Source organism: Plectropomus leopardus, chromosome 5, assembly GCF_008729295.1.
Source record: "Plectropomus leopardus isolate mb chromosome 5, YSFRI_Pleo_2.0, whole genome shotgun sequence".
NCBI lineage: Eukaryota > Metazoa > Chordata > Actinopteri > Perciformes > Serranidae > Plectropomus > Plectropomus leopardus.
The window spans coordinates 14671679-14688336 of NC_056467.1; the positions used below are offsets into that span (position 1 = coordinate 14671679).

The window sequence follows — 16658 nt, forward strand, 5'->3', positions numbered from 1 at the left end:
TCCCAACTTTAAGGCCATGTTATATTGGCGGTTGCTAGTGGTAACCAGCTCAATGGCACTCTATCAAAGGGGCATTGCTTCAACCGACCATTCAAACTCTTTCTGCACCTGACTGACTCCTCCTCATAGATCTTGACATCTAAAATTGAATACACACCTACCGACCCGTCCTCAAAGCCCACAAACACACACTGCTGCTCACACACAGCCAGAGTCAATGGATTCTTAGCCAGACACACACTTCCTATTCTTTCCCCGTCTGAGAGTCGTAAAACTGTCAGAACTGGCCTCGCGTGCAGATAACAGACGCAGGTTTTCTCCAGGCTGGTGGCAGGACGGGATATGTATGCAGCGTAGCATCCAGTTTTATCTAAACAAGCTTGAATGACAGGACCCTCAGCCTTGAATGAGCACAGTCTGACCTGGGTTAAGTCCAAGAGGTTGATGGCTTCATTATCAGTGGACAGCAGGGCAAAGCTCCCATCAGAGGACATTTGGAAAACTTGTGGCTGACAGTGAAACGTATGAGGCAGCTGGAAGTGCCTACATAGCGTCTCCTCCGCCACTTTCCAGGTGTACACCGCTCCTGAGGTGGTCATCACCACCACAAAGTCTGGGTGTTCTGACAGCATGTGGAAAGCAACAACATGCTCCGAGCTTTCCACGCAGGAGAAACGCTTACTGATCGAGCCCGACCACAGACTGGCAGCTAACAGGTCTCCACGACGAAGGCCGACAAGGAAAGTGCTCTCAGGCGACACCTGGGCATCAGATAGGTATGGGTTTATGCTGCACACAATGCTCCCATTTGCCAGCCTCCAAACCCGAGACAACCCTCGGTCAGAAATACTCACCCCGAAGTTACTGTTAGGGGTGATCAGGATGTTTGTGGCTCTGCTGCCTCTGATTCGCAGGATATTCTGACCTGTTTCTGTCTGCCAAACGTATATTTCCCCTGCTGAGAGTGTCACAAGGTGGATGTTATCCGGGGATATGCGCAGTTCACCTACGGGACCGTCGTGTAGGAAGATAGCATGTGGGAGTCCTGTTTCTAATCTCCATTTCCACACAGTCTCTGAGCCATCACGTGTGTAGAAACACTCTCCTGTGCTTTCAACTACCACTCCTGTCACTCCACACCCCATTTTTGGAGCTGTACCTGCAGCATCTATCATCCCAGAGTCCCAAACTGTCAGGCAGCCGTCATGAGTGACACAAACGACATCTGAGGCCGTTTTGAGGAGTGTTCGAGGCTGTTTGTTTGTTTCTAAAGAGAGAACGCACTCCCCTGTGCTGACCCGCCACACCAAGACAAGGGGACAGGTGTCTAACAAAGCCAAGATAAGGTGACCATCCAGGGAGAGCACAGCTTGAGTAAAAGCCCTCCCCTGCGGAGCCAAGAAGTGGTCCCACAACTCCCAGTCACACGTGTCCCACAGTGCAACCTGGTGAGACTGACACAACAGGAAAGTGTTGATTTCATGTGAGTAATCTATATTGAGGATGGTATTAGATTCATCCCCAGTAAAGCTTTCTGTGAGAAGTCTGGGTGAGTTTCTTTTGGCCGCCACATCCCAAACAGTTACGCTCCCTGTCCTGTCAACACATGCCATTTCCCACTTATCTTCACGCAGGATTATTGATACAACCGCTTTATTGTTTGAGTTTGAACAGGTGCTGAGAAGGCTGCCGGTGCCGGTGTCAAATATGGACACTGTGCCTTCCTCCTGTCCACAGTACATGTAAAAGCTGTTCAAGGAGCAAACCAAACAGGTCACGCAGCTTTGACACTGAAGATGAGTCAAGGTCTCACTGGAGACGTCAAACACACTCACATGACACTCATCCTTCCACCACAAGAATATCTTTTTCTGACATGCAACAAACCCTTCGACTTTGCTCGCCGACAAAGGGTCCTCAACCTGCAAAAACATCTCTTGGCCCGTCACTTCCCACAAGAAAAGCTTGTTGCATTGTGTGGAAAGTAGCATGAATTGACCGCTGCTCTTCACTCCTACAAACTTCAGCTCCTTCTGCTCGCAGCTCAATGATAGTTTGACGACATCACACCCGGAGCTTTTCCAAATCCAAGCCGTGCCGTCATCCATGATCTCTTCTACAACCCCACACTCTGCCGCAGCTGCTTCTATAACAGAGACATCTTTAGTTTTGGCATCACACTTTAAACACTGAATGGAGGGAACAGAGGAAGGAGCAGGGCAAAGCTCTACTCCTAATCCTCTTCCTCTGTTCATCCTCTCCTGTCTGATCTCTCTGACATAACCCTCAAGTGCAGTAAAGACCTCCAGATAAGGAAGGAGGCTTGTCTCCATCACTGTGTGCAGCTGTAGGGGTGAGCTCTGCAGTAAGCAAGCATAAGTCTTCAATATGCTCGCTAGGAGTGCTCTTTCTCTTGACAAACTCAAGTTGGATAACCTTTCTTCACTTGCCAACAGAGCCACCAGATCTCCGAGGAGTCCCTCTTGAACCATAGCCTGGTGAAACCTCACAGACATTAACAGCCCATGCTCCAGCTCTCCACATTTGTCGCTTTCTTGCAAGTGATGCGGCAATTCTAAGACCTTTCTCAAGTTTACTCGGGCAACCTTTTTGGAAGAAGAGGTGAAGACAAAAGGCTGGCTGGATGGCTGCCTATCTATGTATACTTCTTTTTGGGCGATGTCCTTGTTTGGTCCAGATTTCTGCTTTACAAGAAGTGGTTTTGCACCTCCGCCAGCCCATTGACTGCTGAAATAGTCCACCATTGACAAATGAATACTCCCCCTCACCTTACCGTTGGCTAAGTACCTCTTAGCCACCACTAGTTTAAAATGCCTGCTCACCCAGAACAAAACATGTGACCCTGCAACTGTCCTCCTGATGAGAAACCTCCTCAAGTCCAACAGAAGTCTCTCCACATCGATTTGCGGGACCCTTAAATTGAAGGACGAGCTGTCATACTCAGCCAACACTTCATCATCACTGGACAGCAGATCCGCGAGCTCGGCCTCAGTGAGCCCGGTCCTGGAGAGGGTGAGGTAGGACATAGTACGAGCAACGAAAGAGGAGCCGTGTTTTTGCTCGAGGTGATTGAGCAGTGCAGAAATGGATGAATGGACGCCATCAGGGAGAGACGACTCTATCACATCTGAATCTGATGATGAGAGAAAGACAAAAGGAGATAAATGTATCAGCATGTTTGAACTCCGTTGACATTAAAAAATCAAGAAGTTATTTCACCATGTTTTTTTTAAATACAGTGATTTAGAAAATTTGATTTCTTAATTCTTCCACTCCTTTTTTAATACATGTGAGAATGTAGTGAATGCAACTGTTGCCTAATTTTGTTTTTATGCATAAACGTTATTAAAAATGTGTAAAAAACAAACAAAAAAAAAACACAAAGAAAAAAAAAAACTTGTAGTAGGATTTTCTGCATGAGCACACAAAATCCATGGCAGAAAATAGTCCCCCAAAACCGTAGTATTAACTTCTAGGTTTTACTACTTTTAGGAAATAATTTAGCTTTAAATTTAAATTTTAAATGAAGCCATACATTTGTGACCCATTTTTAAAGATTAATAACTGCGGAGGAAAGATAAGGTTTGGGGCTGGGCAACACATGAATGGTGTATAGTATTTAGAGACAGACAAATGCGTTGTTGGTTTTGGTCTTTTCATGGGATTTGCTGATGAAAAGAAAAGCACAGAATATTTTCCACCCTTTAAGAATCATTTGTCTCCTGTATTAGTCGTACCAGAGTGCCACAGCGAGGTGTGGAGGTGCAGGAGTCGAGCATATAGAGGCAGACAACAGGAAGTCAGCGCCTGGTTCACCAGCACCTGCTGTCCTGATGTCACCCTTCGTCCTGAACTGCTCAGCAGTGATGCCAACAACTTCACACATTGTTTCCTGTCCACCAATCCCAGCTGAACACACACATATCCTGACTGATTCTCACTGCTTTCTGATACACACTGAGGTGGACTTCTTTGTGGGCTGATGGCTTGCAGGATTTGTGTTCGGTTCGAGGAGACTGTGAGGATGAGTTTGACGCTGGGAGGAAGCGGGGACGGGAAGCTCTCTATAATGTGAAGTCTAATGTTGTTTTCGATGTGATCCAGGCCATCGAGGAGGAGAACTAGAGGTTGTTTGTTAGAGGGCATAACAGAGAGGAGGGATGAGAGATGCTCTTTGAGCTCAGACAGACAAATGTTAGACGTCAGGTTACAGTTGGAATTGCAGACTCTGGGGTTTGTGATACAGTGGGGGTCTTCCAGGTCACTGGGATTCTGGTCAGAAGAAGATGCGCTGTGATATCTACCGGCAATTTGATAACACAGGTTCGACAAAAAGTGTCTCGGGGACAGGTTGATTGACAGGCTGCAAAAATAAGTGATCACCACAGGATCACAGTCCGTCAGCCAAGACTTTATCTGTGGAGAGACAAAATATGTCATCAAGACCATGTTTCCATATCATGTCTCACAATGTATGTCACATTTCACAAAATTAGAGAGGACTCAATTGCAAAACATCAAGCAAGATTAAAGACCAAAAAGCAAGCTTTCATACAACTGATAAAAAAAAAACCTGAAGATATAGGCAGACTAAAGAAAGAAGCAAACCCAAACTTGATGAATCAATGAATCGATAAATTATTTGGTCTATAAAGAATAAAGAAAAACGTCTGTCACCATTTTCCAGGACTGAATGAGATGTGTTCAAATGTCTTTTTTTTGTTTTGTTTTTCCTAAGTCTAAAACCTAACTACATGATTCAGAAATCATTCATATTTGAGGGGCTAGAAACAATTAAATTCAGGCTTTTTTGCTTTTAAAAAAACACTTTAATTAAATTGGCCGCATACCTAAGTAATTTATTAATAACTAATAATTTCCACAGATTAAGTGTGTCAAGCTAAAAAGATCTATTTAATATGCAAATAGAAGGATGACATTTTATGATAAAAAGAAAAATTGAAGAGGAAAATTAGTGTGATCATCCTACTGAAGTGCGAATACTAACTTCCAGCCCTATCTGTTTATAGCATGTAGTTTACTATTTATATTTGAAATGGGTTTTGGGTGGAGGGACTTGAAATGTGAGATTCACTGTAACTTCAGTCCACTTACCTGCTGAGCACAGTGTGCCAGCAGAACAGTCTTCCCGGTGCAGGGTCCTCCGGTCACCACTAGTGGGCTCTGTTGTTCCCTCTGCTCCACATAGGCTCTGACCTACAGTGAATGGAAAGAATAACTGTAGTGATGCAGTGTTGCACCTGAAATGTTTGACTCTGTCAGAATGTCTGAATAAAGACGGATAGATCAGAAAATATGCACAATGTGACCTTAAATCGATAAAAACCAAAGCCACTAAATTATGCATTAATAAATGTGTGCCACTCAACAGACTGTTGTCAATCTTCCTCAGTTCTTAATCTGTCATTCTGTCAGTTTAGAAAAAAAAATGACAATATGAGCATTAGAAAAATGAAAAAAATAAAAGACTTAAAAGTTAAACATTTTAAGGCAATGTTTTTTGTGTTTAGAAACCATCCAGAAAAACACCTTTATCCTGACCTTTTGCTCCTCTGGCCGTCTGACGTCATAAAATGTGGACAGGATGTCACACAGTTCATCCTGCTCGGCCTGCTCTCTGGCCAAAGCATTACCAAGCTGAGAGCTTTCTGAGATGCTCAACCTGTCAATCATCCCCACAAGTTTCGAGTACACCTGCTGGCACAGAGCCTCGACATAGCCCCGCCTCTTGGCTGTTGTGTAACCATGGCGGCAGTCACACTCTGTGGTGGTGGCGTAGACTAGAAGGTGGGAGGATGTGATGAGAGCTGGGAGGAAGGTGTCACAAAGCTCTGAGAGCAATTGTGCATCGGAGGGCGTTGTGCTGAGGTCGAATGTAGCAGCCTAAAAGTACAGGATAGAGGAGAAAAAAGAGACTTTGAATTACTTTCTGTGTCAATTTTTGATACAACTTCCATCTCTATTTCATTCTGAGCTATCTCTGATATAATACACACACAGTAGATGAGACAGTGGAGAACTAATTCACATTTACAATGACAACCTGACAGGAGGCATGAACCATCATTTAGAAAACCTACACACGAGAGATATTGCAACCGCATCTCTGTGCTTTTGTAAACACACATAGTGTTTCTTTGTCAGGAACTAATACAGAACTTAAATTAAAGCATTAGAAAGGACTTGTTTTGCAAATGTTCCATGTGAATGGAGGCATGCCTCGAGTCATGCTTGTGATTTCACCTTTACTTGAATCAAAATTCTTTATGTCTTGGATGTTTATGGTAGTTTACAGAAGTGATTTATAAGCGAAAATTAACTAATGTTTCACGTAAACTCATGGACGGATTATGAGACTATACGCCCCTGGGCACAGATATGCAAAGGCCCCCTGTGTCTTTTTAAAGCTGTATGGGTCCCTGAGGTAATCTTGTGTCTTTTTGAAGTAATGTGTACTTTTTGATAGTTTGAGTCTTTTTGTAATTATTTTGTCCCCCTTTGTAGTTATTTCATAGTTATTTTTTCTCTTTGCACTTCCTTTGAGTCTCTTTTTAGTCTTTTTGCATCTTGTTCTGGTCATTTTGAATCTCTTCATGGTCAGTACATGTTATTTGACTGACATTTTGCAAGTGAAGGCCAGCGGGACCCCCTGACACTTTAGACCCCTGTGCCTGTGCCCGGTAGACCAGTTTTCCAACCATTCATAAACTGCTCGTAATTTTAATCAGTCTTTTAATCAGACTTGCTCCTTCTGTGAAAACAAAACTAAAAACTTGGTTTCTGAAAGGCCACACGTTCAGATCAACTATAAGAAGCATGTTTTCCTTCCAAAATTAAGAAATCAATGGTAAAAATAATATGAAAATGAAAAAATGTACTTTTGTCTATGATTCGCACTATGATGTGTGTGAGAGAAAGTGGAGTGCTCTTCCAGTGAAAAGGTGACAGATGACTCTTACCTCTGACTGTGGCACAGGTTGTGACTTCATTTTCTCTCTAGTGCTTTTTGCGTTGAGGACTCTGTGGATGTAAATCAGACAGCGTCTGATGGCGCCTTTATCAGGACAGCTGTCCAGAGCAAATCGCAAATCTGCATCGAGGGCTGGAAGAAAAGGAAAGAATATAATAAATTATACTTCAATTATACTATATTACACACACACAAGGACTTACAGTATAGCGCATCTCACCTGATCTGTAGTAGCTCTGAGCTCTCTCTGGGCACATGAGGCCGTTGTGGACACACAGACTCACAGCAGACTGAAACACCTTCCTCAGATCTTCTTTAGACTCTATAGCCATCTCCTTGTCCTCCTTAACCTCTGCCTGCTGAACAACAAACAGGAAAATCACAGCGTAACACTTGTGAAAAAAGAAATTATTATTACTTATTACTTAAATTATATCTAAAATTTGACATATACCATAGAAATGCAAGAATATTTGGCATATAGACTCAACACATGATGACCACAGGAGTACTAACTATTAAGAGGATTAACTTATATTTCTTCATGCTTAAGTTAGTTTCAATCAAAAAATAATACTATTTGTGTGTGTGTTTATATTTCAGAAACATTTTAATGACTGCTTCTTCTTCTTTCATTCATATTCACACCAATCATAAGCAGCTTCATTTGGACAAAACCTACTCCCATTTGCTCAACAAAAGAATCTTAATTATAATTTAATCTAAATTAAGACAACAGATGAATTATTTCTGAGCTTCAGTGTGATCACCTGAGGACAGCAGGTGTGTGTGTGTGGAGGTCTCAGGCAGTAGGAGGGAGGGATGGTGTTCTCATCCCTCTGGTACACTCTCTCCAGCTCCTCGGTGCTGACACCCGCTCGCTGGCTCTCCTGCAGCAGCAGCTGGTACTCTGACACCTCCACCTGGGCGGGTAAACTGGCTGCACCATACTGATGTCCTACCAAGGCCTGTAACACCGCCATGTGGGTGCAGAGGGAACAGCAGCAGGGGATGCATCGTTCACTCCTTTTTAGTTCTCAATTTTATGGTTGTTTATAGATTTATAAAGCTCAGCAGGGACTGATTCAACAGCAGCTGATAGTTAAAGTACACAATAGTGTGTGGTTAAAGTGCAACTGTGCTGGTCACTCTGTATTACTTAAACTATGATTTAATTGAATCTTCTTTTTTATTTTTAAGATTGTATTGCTCCTGCTTAGGCTGTGGTGTGCTGTACCACTTTATATGCATGACTACGTTATTTACCAGTAAAAAAGGTCCTGCGGAGCTCTTTCTGCATTCTGTAATCAGCTGCTGTCTCGTGTTTTCATCTGGCCAACGACTGGGATCACTGGACTCAAATGGGTCTATCACCTACACACACACACACACACACACACACACACACACACACACACACACACACACACACACAACATAATGGTTAAAACAATCTAGACGAGAGAGATGATTGATAATGAGTTTATGAAAAGCTTGCAGTGCGGTGCAGCAACAATCGGGCAGGTGCTGCTCAGAAACATATGATATTCTATGTCTATTCTACATCTCTAATTACACATGCTGCTGAAAAGAGATGGCACAATGTGCTGTTTGAACTGCCCTGAGGTGATTTCATACACACTGACACTCACTATGCAAAGTCGCATTACAGCTGCTCATCCTCTTTCTGAGTTAAATTGAATTAGGCAAAGTTGGGTAAAATTGACTGCACTTTGAAAGGAATGGCCACAGGGGGATAATGTGAAAGAAGAAAGGGGACACAAACAAACACACACACACAAACACAACTGGAAGCTACCAATAATTTTGCTTTTGTATTCCACTGTTGGCTGTGAGCGATGTTACATAGAAAAGTCTTGGAGAGGCTTCAATCTCTCTGTAATTGTAGTGAAACAATTAGTCAATTATTCCTCGGCAGACAGTAAATTATTTTTCTGGCTGCAGCTTTTCAGATTAATCTGAATACATATCACAAATGGATTTTTTTTGTTTGGGTTTTTTTTTTTTTTTACCGTCAGACAGAACAGTAACTTAAAAGGAATACTTCGTCCACAAAGTGACCAATTTTTAATCAGTGTTACCTTGAATTTGAGAAGAAAACAATGTTTTTCTTGCATGCCTCAATGGAAAACAGTGAATATATTGACGGACGGGTTAACTGAGGACTACGTTTATTATCAGCTAAACTATATAAAACCATCCATTTACAAACTCTTATACAACTTGTGCAGCATAATCCAAGTGTTATTTATCTAGTTGTGTTCTCGGTACTTCCCAAACACTTGTTTTTTTGTTAAAACATTACTATTTAAAATTGAACTGAAAGTTTGCAAATTAAAGGGAACATGACTTGACTTATTGTTATATAAATGGTCATTTTGTGGGTGAAGTATTCCTTTAACTCATGACCTTCTCCTCTGATAGCATCAGCAGCCTCTATCATATTCAACATTTATGAACAAAACAAACACATGAATGTAAAAAAATAAGAAATCAAGTTGAGGTAATAAAAACATCAACTTTTGATCCTTTTATTTTATTCCTATTGGGGAAAAAAAGATGCACATTTCAAAAAGAGATAAAAACACCACCGGGATGCATCACTATAAACAGAAACAACTGTATATATGTAACTTTTGTCACAGATAGACGTCATGTCTGGAAAGACCAACAGGTGCAAATATAATATTCATATAATTACATGCATAGTTTAAAAAAAAAAAAAAGCCCATAAAAAGACAACCCTGTGTTAGTTGGTGCAATATCTCTATTCTAAGAGACAATTTGCCACCTTAAATTTCTCTCTGCTTCAATCAGTTTCAGAGGTACTGATGGTGACTGCGATTGTCTTTGAAGCAATTAAATTAGTTGGACAGATATTCAGGGACCTCTTTATGAATAATTTCATTGTTTTATCTTAATTTTTATGACTCTTTTATTGTGCGGAAGCCAGTGAAATTGAAGCAAATAAAATGTAAGTTGTTCCCTCCAGTGGACCACAGCTGAGTGCTCCTCCTGTCTCTAAAAGCCATTAACAATGCATTACAGTAGGTGTTACCGTGTTAAGTGGTGCTTAAAGGAAGGAAAGGGTGTAAAACTTTCAATAAAAGAAAAAAGTAGTACCTTTTCCTCTCCAATACACAGGACACACACATACAGTTATCAGCGATGTGTTTTCTCTGCAGATTTAAAACGAGAAGCGTGTACTCACCCTGACATCCAGTCCCAGTGTGTGTCTACAGTGCTCTCTAAGTTTTGGGAACACACTTTCCCTCAGAGCTCTGCGCTCCACCACGCTATCTATACAGAAGCACAAACAACGTACACATCTATATATAAAACAACTCAAAAAACATGGACAAAGAACAAAAACTCGCATCGTCTGGTTTCTACATACCCTCTGGGTTGGAGCACAGATAGAGTTTCACACAGGTGGAATCTGAAGGAGTCCAATCCATTTGACTTCCTCTGGAGCACATGCCAAACTGCTAAAATAAGGGAAAACAAGGGAAGAAAAATTTTGGCATGTACATATTTAATGACCCAAACAAAAAGTTCAGTTGCTGCTTTGAACTGTTGTTTCTCTTTTCACTCCTGTTCCACTCTGGAAACTCAGACCTTGGCTGTTTATAGAGTGTGTTATCACGATCACACCCACTTCCAGAGACTGGAACGTCTGTAAAGCAACACAACTCTGTTGTGTACATATTCAAATATGCAGAGGAGGAGCATTAATACTTACCATTGGACATGAAAGCAAACAAACACACACACACACACACACACACAGATCAACAAAAACACACACAATGAACACAACAAAAAAAAAAACAGAATAACACAGGATTAACTTTTCAATATTTTTTATTAATTAACATTTGTACACAATAAATACAAACTTTGTTTTTTTTTGTACAGCCAATAATAATAATATGCAGAAGGACTTTTGCACCTGTTCTCATTATGTCACCATGGCAACAGTCCGTGAAAAGAGAGAAGGCCAGTTGTTCCAACACATCATTAATAACAGCAGCTGTGAAGCTGCTCCAAATTGAAGGATGAAAAATAAAAGAATTATATAATACATAAAAACCGAAAACAGGCTCATTCCAAATAATTCAACACTGTAGCGGACCAGAGGGACTGTAAAAAAGGGAAAATGATCCTGATCAAAGTGGCAGCTGGCAACAAAAAGTCATACAATTTATATTTGATATGAAGACTGATTGAGCATTTATGGTGGGAAGTTCTGCTGGAAACCATAAACTTCAAGACAAGTTTGAAAAACCATTTTAAATGAGAGCTCAGAGAGACGAGGGAGAGGCTGCTGCCGCTCGAGTCGCTTTAAACATACTGTCACAAGTCGATTCCAGCTCCTACAATGGCAGGGGAGCAGAGGTTTGGATCTGAAACTGCAACTGCCTCCAGTATGTCTCACTTTGTTCAGTGTGGATGCTTCACAAAATGTTGCCTCTAAAAGCTGATGCAAAAAACATATGTATTTTTTAGTACTGTCTTTAATTCTTGCATTACTTTTCTCAGTCTGACATGACTCACCTTTATCAAAGAGGAAATCAATGAATTTGAGTCCAGACCAGATTGTTTCCTGCTTACAAAAGGTTTGAAGCTGTGCCCCGACTCCAAACTGCATATTCATGCTAAACACTATGTAATTCTGAGAGCTATGTTGTACACACTGAGGTATTTTGAAGACATTTAACCTCTCATGTGAAAGGCCTCTTCAGTTCTGATCAACTGGCTTTAAACCCTGTGTAGGTGTGAAACCTCAGACCACAACCACAGAGTTGTTGAGGTCTCTTAAGCTCTTAGTTTCAGACTCGTTAGGATCACATGTGGGTCTTTAGAGTTTGATGGATCCATGGCACCATCGCTTGCACCCACTTATAATCCACCCCAGACAGCCTAACGCCCATTCACACCTGGATCCATCTAACCCTAAAATGATGGCTAGATTGGTTAACAAGATGAAAGAGAGCAATTATATACACATTACGTAGGTGCATATCAAAAAACACCATACAGCACACTGACTCCATGCCACACAAGTTTAGTGAAGCCAACGTTTCAATCCTACTCGGATCTTAATCAGGTCAAAAAAAAATCTTTTAATTTTTGTCAGGTTCTTTTTTTTCTGCTGAAAAAAATCCAAGTAGGATCACAACGCTGTCTTCATTAAGCTTGTTTGGCACAGAGAGTAGTGTGCAGGTGTTTTTCCTCAAAACGGTCAATAACAAACACGTAACCCAAATGTGTCTGAAACTGAGAGCTCACACGTGACCTCTCTATAAGTGTTCACACCCATACAAAGTTTACAGGCAACTCCCGATTAGTCTGGTAAAACAGAAGCATCTCGGATGAAAGGTGAAACACCTTCAAGAAGTCCAGTTGCCTACAATATAGCTCTTAAAATTACCCTCACCAGGCTGACTGAGAATCTTCACCAACATAAACAGTATGCACTTTCTAGAAATGTTTGCTCTTCTTTTTGCTCTTACAAGAAATTAAGAAACTTAACAGTGGCGTACCCACAGGAAATGATACTGCAGCTTTGGAGCATGATGTATTATGTTCTTCACAAAGAGAAAGCAACATTGATGAATACGATGAATACTTTCATTTTTGTTGTTTGATTTCATAGAGCCTTCATACTGCGTACATTTCAAAGCAAAGTACCCTCAAAGATTTTGAATTTGTCTAACCGTCGAGTGTTGTGCTGATGGACAATATTGCTCGTAAAAGTAACAAATAAGATAAAGGAGCTCCTCACAGCTGGAAACAACTGCATGGTCAGAATAAATATGGAGGAAGGAACTGGGACACATCTTTTACATCTGATCGTCTCTCCTTTAAACAGTCACACATGCAAACAGGCCAGGCCCATGTCATAAGACTGCATTGTCTTCAAATTTTCATTCAAAACATCACTTACTTAAGTCATGTTTTTTGATTTTGCTTCATAAGTGTTTATAAAAAACATCAAATTACACTGTCCACATTTATCTCTCCATCTCTTTGGAAGAGTGGTGAATAACAATAAAAAAAAAAAAAAACATCAGTCACACTGAAATAAAGAGGGTTCACCATAGACTCAGAATGAAAAGAATAACTTTCTATCCATTCTGATGCTATGTTAAGGTACTGCTACTTTCCAGGGAAGGTACAAATAAATAAAAGTGCTACGTTGCCCTTTCGGCAAGGAGTTTTAAAGGCTTGAAGGGTATTTAAGGGGGTAAGATTTAGTTACTTTCAGTAAAAAAAAACACAAAAGAATTGTACTTAGCTTAATTTGAATGTCATTTGCTAGTTCTGTCCATTTAGTGTGATGTATTTTTATTCATACATCTCTTTTGTTTCCATTAACTAAAGGAAAACGGAGGGATGATATCAAACTGGATATGTAAAAGGTTGATTTATTTTTATGGATGTTTCCTCTGTTGTATTAAAAAAAAAAACACTCACTTGGTGATGTGATGGAGTTGCTTGGCTTAAATGTAATGTGTAATGCAAGTAAAAAAGGATATATTGTATGTTGTAGGTGAACTGATCAATGCTATAAATAGACAAAATCAATGTGAGAGGAGATGTGATCTGTAAATTCTATACAGTCCGTTCTGTGATTAATAAAAACTCCTGACCTCAAATATGATCATTGTCATCTCAAATAAAACTTTTCTTCGTCACCACATAGTGAATACTAACAACGTCAGTGCCTTTGAAAGCACCACCGGCCTCCTCCTGTGATACAAGCACACAGAGGCTCACAGAATGAGAGAAGATATAGCAATGAGTGCGTAATATAAAGTATGTGTGTATATGATAGCCATCGATTCACACTGACTGCCAATGGACAGAACAGACATTAGAGAAAGAGGGAGAGAGAGAGAGAGAGAAAGGAAGGGTGGGAAGAGAAGCGGAGAAAAGAGCAGAGAGGAGGATCCAGCCTCCTTTTTCTCTCTTGTTCTTTCATCCTTCCCACCTCTTCTTTCACCTCTCCTTCATACTGTATTTACAATGCCCTTTCAGTATAAGATGAGAATAAAACTTCCACTACATATCAGACATGGTATTCCAATCAGCTGAGTTAGTCTATATGAAACGCTGTGCATAACATTCCTATGACAACAGTAATGTACTGTACTAATACACATTGAATACGTATGATGATAAGGACTATATATGGCGAGGGAAGGGCTGGTGAAGGGGGGACACTGCGTCCACACACCACCCAGTTTCTCTGTCCATTTACTTCAACCCCAACTGCCATCCAAATCATGACACGTTTGGCAAGTTAAACACTTACTGGCTCTAATCAGGCCTACTTCTTAATGGAGACTCAAATTATAGTAAAAGGTGTCAAATAAGTCAACTACACATTTTATTTTACTCATATTTACTATTTATCTTTCACCAGCTTATTTTGTTTTTCATTTTTTTAGTCTTGGCACACATTTACTCATTTGTCTATTCCCTATTTTTTTACTGGACTGTGTGGCTAAGCTAGCTAGCTTACCTGAACAACACATTGAGCACAAGCCTTTTTTTTTTAACTATCAAGTTGAAGCTAACTTTAGTCATAACCAGCTACTGCAACTAATGTTTATCAGCTACATACTGCACTGCACACTGCTGTAGTTTTAGAGAATAAACTCTCGTAAAAGTGGCTAAAGCAATTTAGTCACAGATGCATTAAGAGAAGTGGATACAGCCTTACAGGCCGGGCTCCGTTCATTTTCGATGAAAGTTGGTTAGTGGCACATGAAATCAAAAAATTTTGACTTCTAAAATGACCCCAAGCTTAGTAGGCATCGCTGAGCTCATAGAGCAGACGCACTTTCAGGAGCTGAGCAGCTACTTCCTGTTCAGCCCTTGGCTAACTTGAACGAGGGTAGGGGGGGGGGGGGAACGACACACTTATATACAGGGATCTGTCTCACAATGTAAGTCTATGAGCAAAAAGTCTTTTTGGGCTGAATGGCATCACATGATGGACCTGGTAAAAATGTAATTCTATATTTTGGGCACAATGAAAATTGACTTCAAAGCCCAGCACGCTTTCTGGACACCTGATTTAAGCCAATAAGCTACTTGCTAGGCCACTATGCTAACTAGAAGTTCACAAACTTCAGCGTTATGCCTGTATCTTCATAATATTTTAATCTTTAAGTGCATTTCACTTGTCTTTTTTTTAGGACAAAAGAGGCGATAAATCTTGAACTTTAGCGGCAAGCTCTAACTAGCTCCATCCAGTGATGCTACAGCAATATGCAGTGCATTATATAGAAGATCACAGATAGAAGTGCACATTTATGAAGATAGTTCGCTTCAATTCGGCAGCTAGATGAAAAGTCTGATGATCAGAGTGTTTAGGTACCAGTGTTGCCAGTTAAGCGAGTTAGATACACAGTCCCCTTTCCTCCTCGCAATTTTCCTAATTCTCACATGTTTTACGGGGGGAAAAAAGTTTGAGGAGAGGCAAATGTTAATTGGGGAAAATAAGAAATTATTATATATATATAATGCAGCGCATTTCTTTTTACAATCCATTTGCATTTTTTGAACTACTAGTATTGTTATGCATTCAGTCGTTTTTTGTACTTGTCCTTTAACCCTCTCCTATACGTTTTCAATTTCAGGGCCCCATAACTTTTCATGTTTCATAATTATTTGTTATCAAGTGACGGAAAAAAGGGAAATTTCTCACTGCAGAATGATCCTCCTGTTTAGAGAGATTAACCACTTGACGATATCTTGAAGTAAGTGTAACAAGATAAAAGAAAACTTGCCAAACTCATCATTAACTTTCCCTCACACCCCCCCTCTCTAGACATTCTTCCTTCTCTTCCTCCTCTTCAGTGTGCTCTGGTTTGCTGCCCAATGAGGTAAAGTTTTAAGGCAAGAATGGAAGGACGGGGGAAGGCGGAGGGGGACGTGTGGGCGGCTACTGCTGCACTTCATTAGGAAGCTAATACGGAGATTACTTAATTGGATACTCTGCCTTCATTCCCTCTCTTTGCTCTCCTCCGCAACTTCAGGATGAGAAAAGATGTGGAGAGGCCGGGAGGGCGTCGGACGTGGTTCAGTTCGGTTTACATCACCTCACTTTGTTTAAGCTGACCTCAGTTCAGAGCAGTTCAGTTCCCCAGCCTATAAGACGTGTCTGTCTGTCATCTGTTTTTATTTTTTCTGTCTCTATAACTGCCTGCCAGCTTGTCTGTCTGTCACACCAGTGTGATCTCCACCTCCTCTGTCTTGTCGCTCTTCTCCTGCGGTCGGCGGGAGTGCTGTTTCGGAGGAGGAGGAGCAGCGCGCACCTGCAGCGGTGAAACAAAACATAATAAATGTGATTTTAAGAAAAAAGGCAAAGTTAGGAGATGGAGACGGCCTACTTTTCTTAATTTGACAAACAGCTTAAAGTTCATTTCTTGCTGTGGGACACAAAAAGTATTTGTTCCCTACTTTTAGGGCCTTAAGAACAAACACAGCATTCTGAAATGAAATCAAAATTGTGAATGACAGGCAGTTTAACCAACACTTTGTGTTATAAAGGGCTGCAGCTAACAATTACTTTCATTATCAGTTTATCTGCTTGTTATATTAAATGTAA

The 16658-nt window shown here is 40.8% G+C and overlaps 2 protein-coding genes across 3 annotated transcripts in view; both read right to left on the reverse strand.

Moving 5' to 3' along the window:
- LOC121943004 (NACHT and WD repeat domain-containing protein 2) lies at positions 1–10592 on the reverse strand. Its single transcript, XM_042486351.1, has 10 exons — positions 10431–10592; positions 10245–10333; positions 8279–8386; positions 7783–7980; positions 7233–7371; positions 7002–7144; positions 5584–5925; positions 5137–5238; positions 3759–4437; positions 1–3154 (listed from the first exon to the last, which is right to left on the reverse strand). The coding sequence occupies exons 1-10, from the start codon at positions 10510–10512 to the stop codon at positions 9–11; spliced, it is 5028 nt and encodes a 1675-aa protein (XP_042342285.1). The 5' UTR covers positions 10513–10592; the 3' UTR covers positions 1–8.
- A 346-nt stretch (positions 10593–10938) lies between these two features.
- Positions 10939–16658, reverse strand: part of LOC121943033 (F-BAR and double SH3 domains protein 2-like) — an 81950-nt gene continuing 76230 nt past the window's right edge. For both annotated transcript variants that reach the window (XM_042486396.1, XM_042486395.1), the window contains one exon: positions 10939–16365. In XM_042486396.1, the coding sequence (XP_042342330.1) occupies positions 16273–16365 (93 nt within the window). In that variant the 3' untranslated portion in view covers positions 10939–16272. The remainder of the gene's footprint in view (positions 16366–16658) is intronic.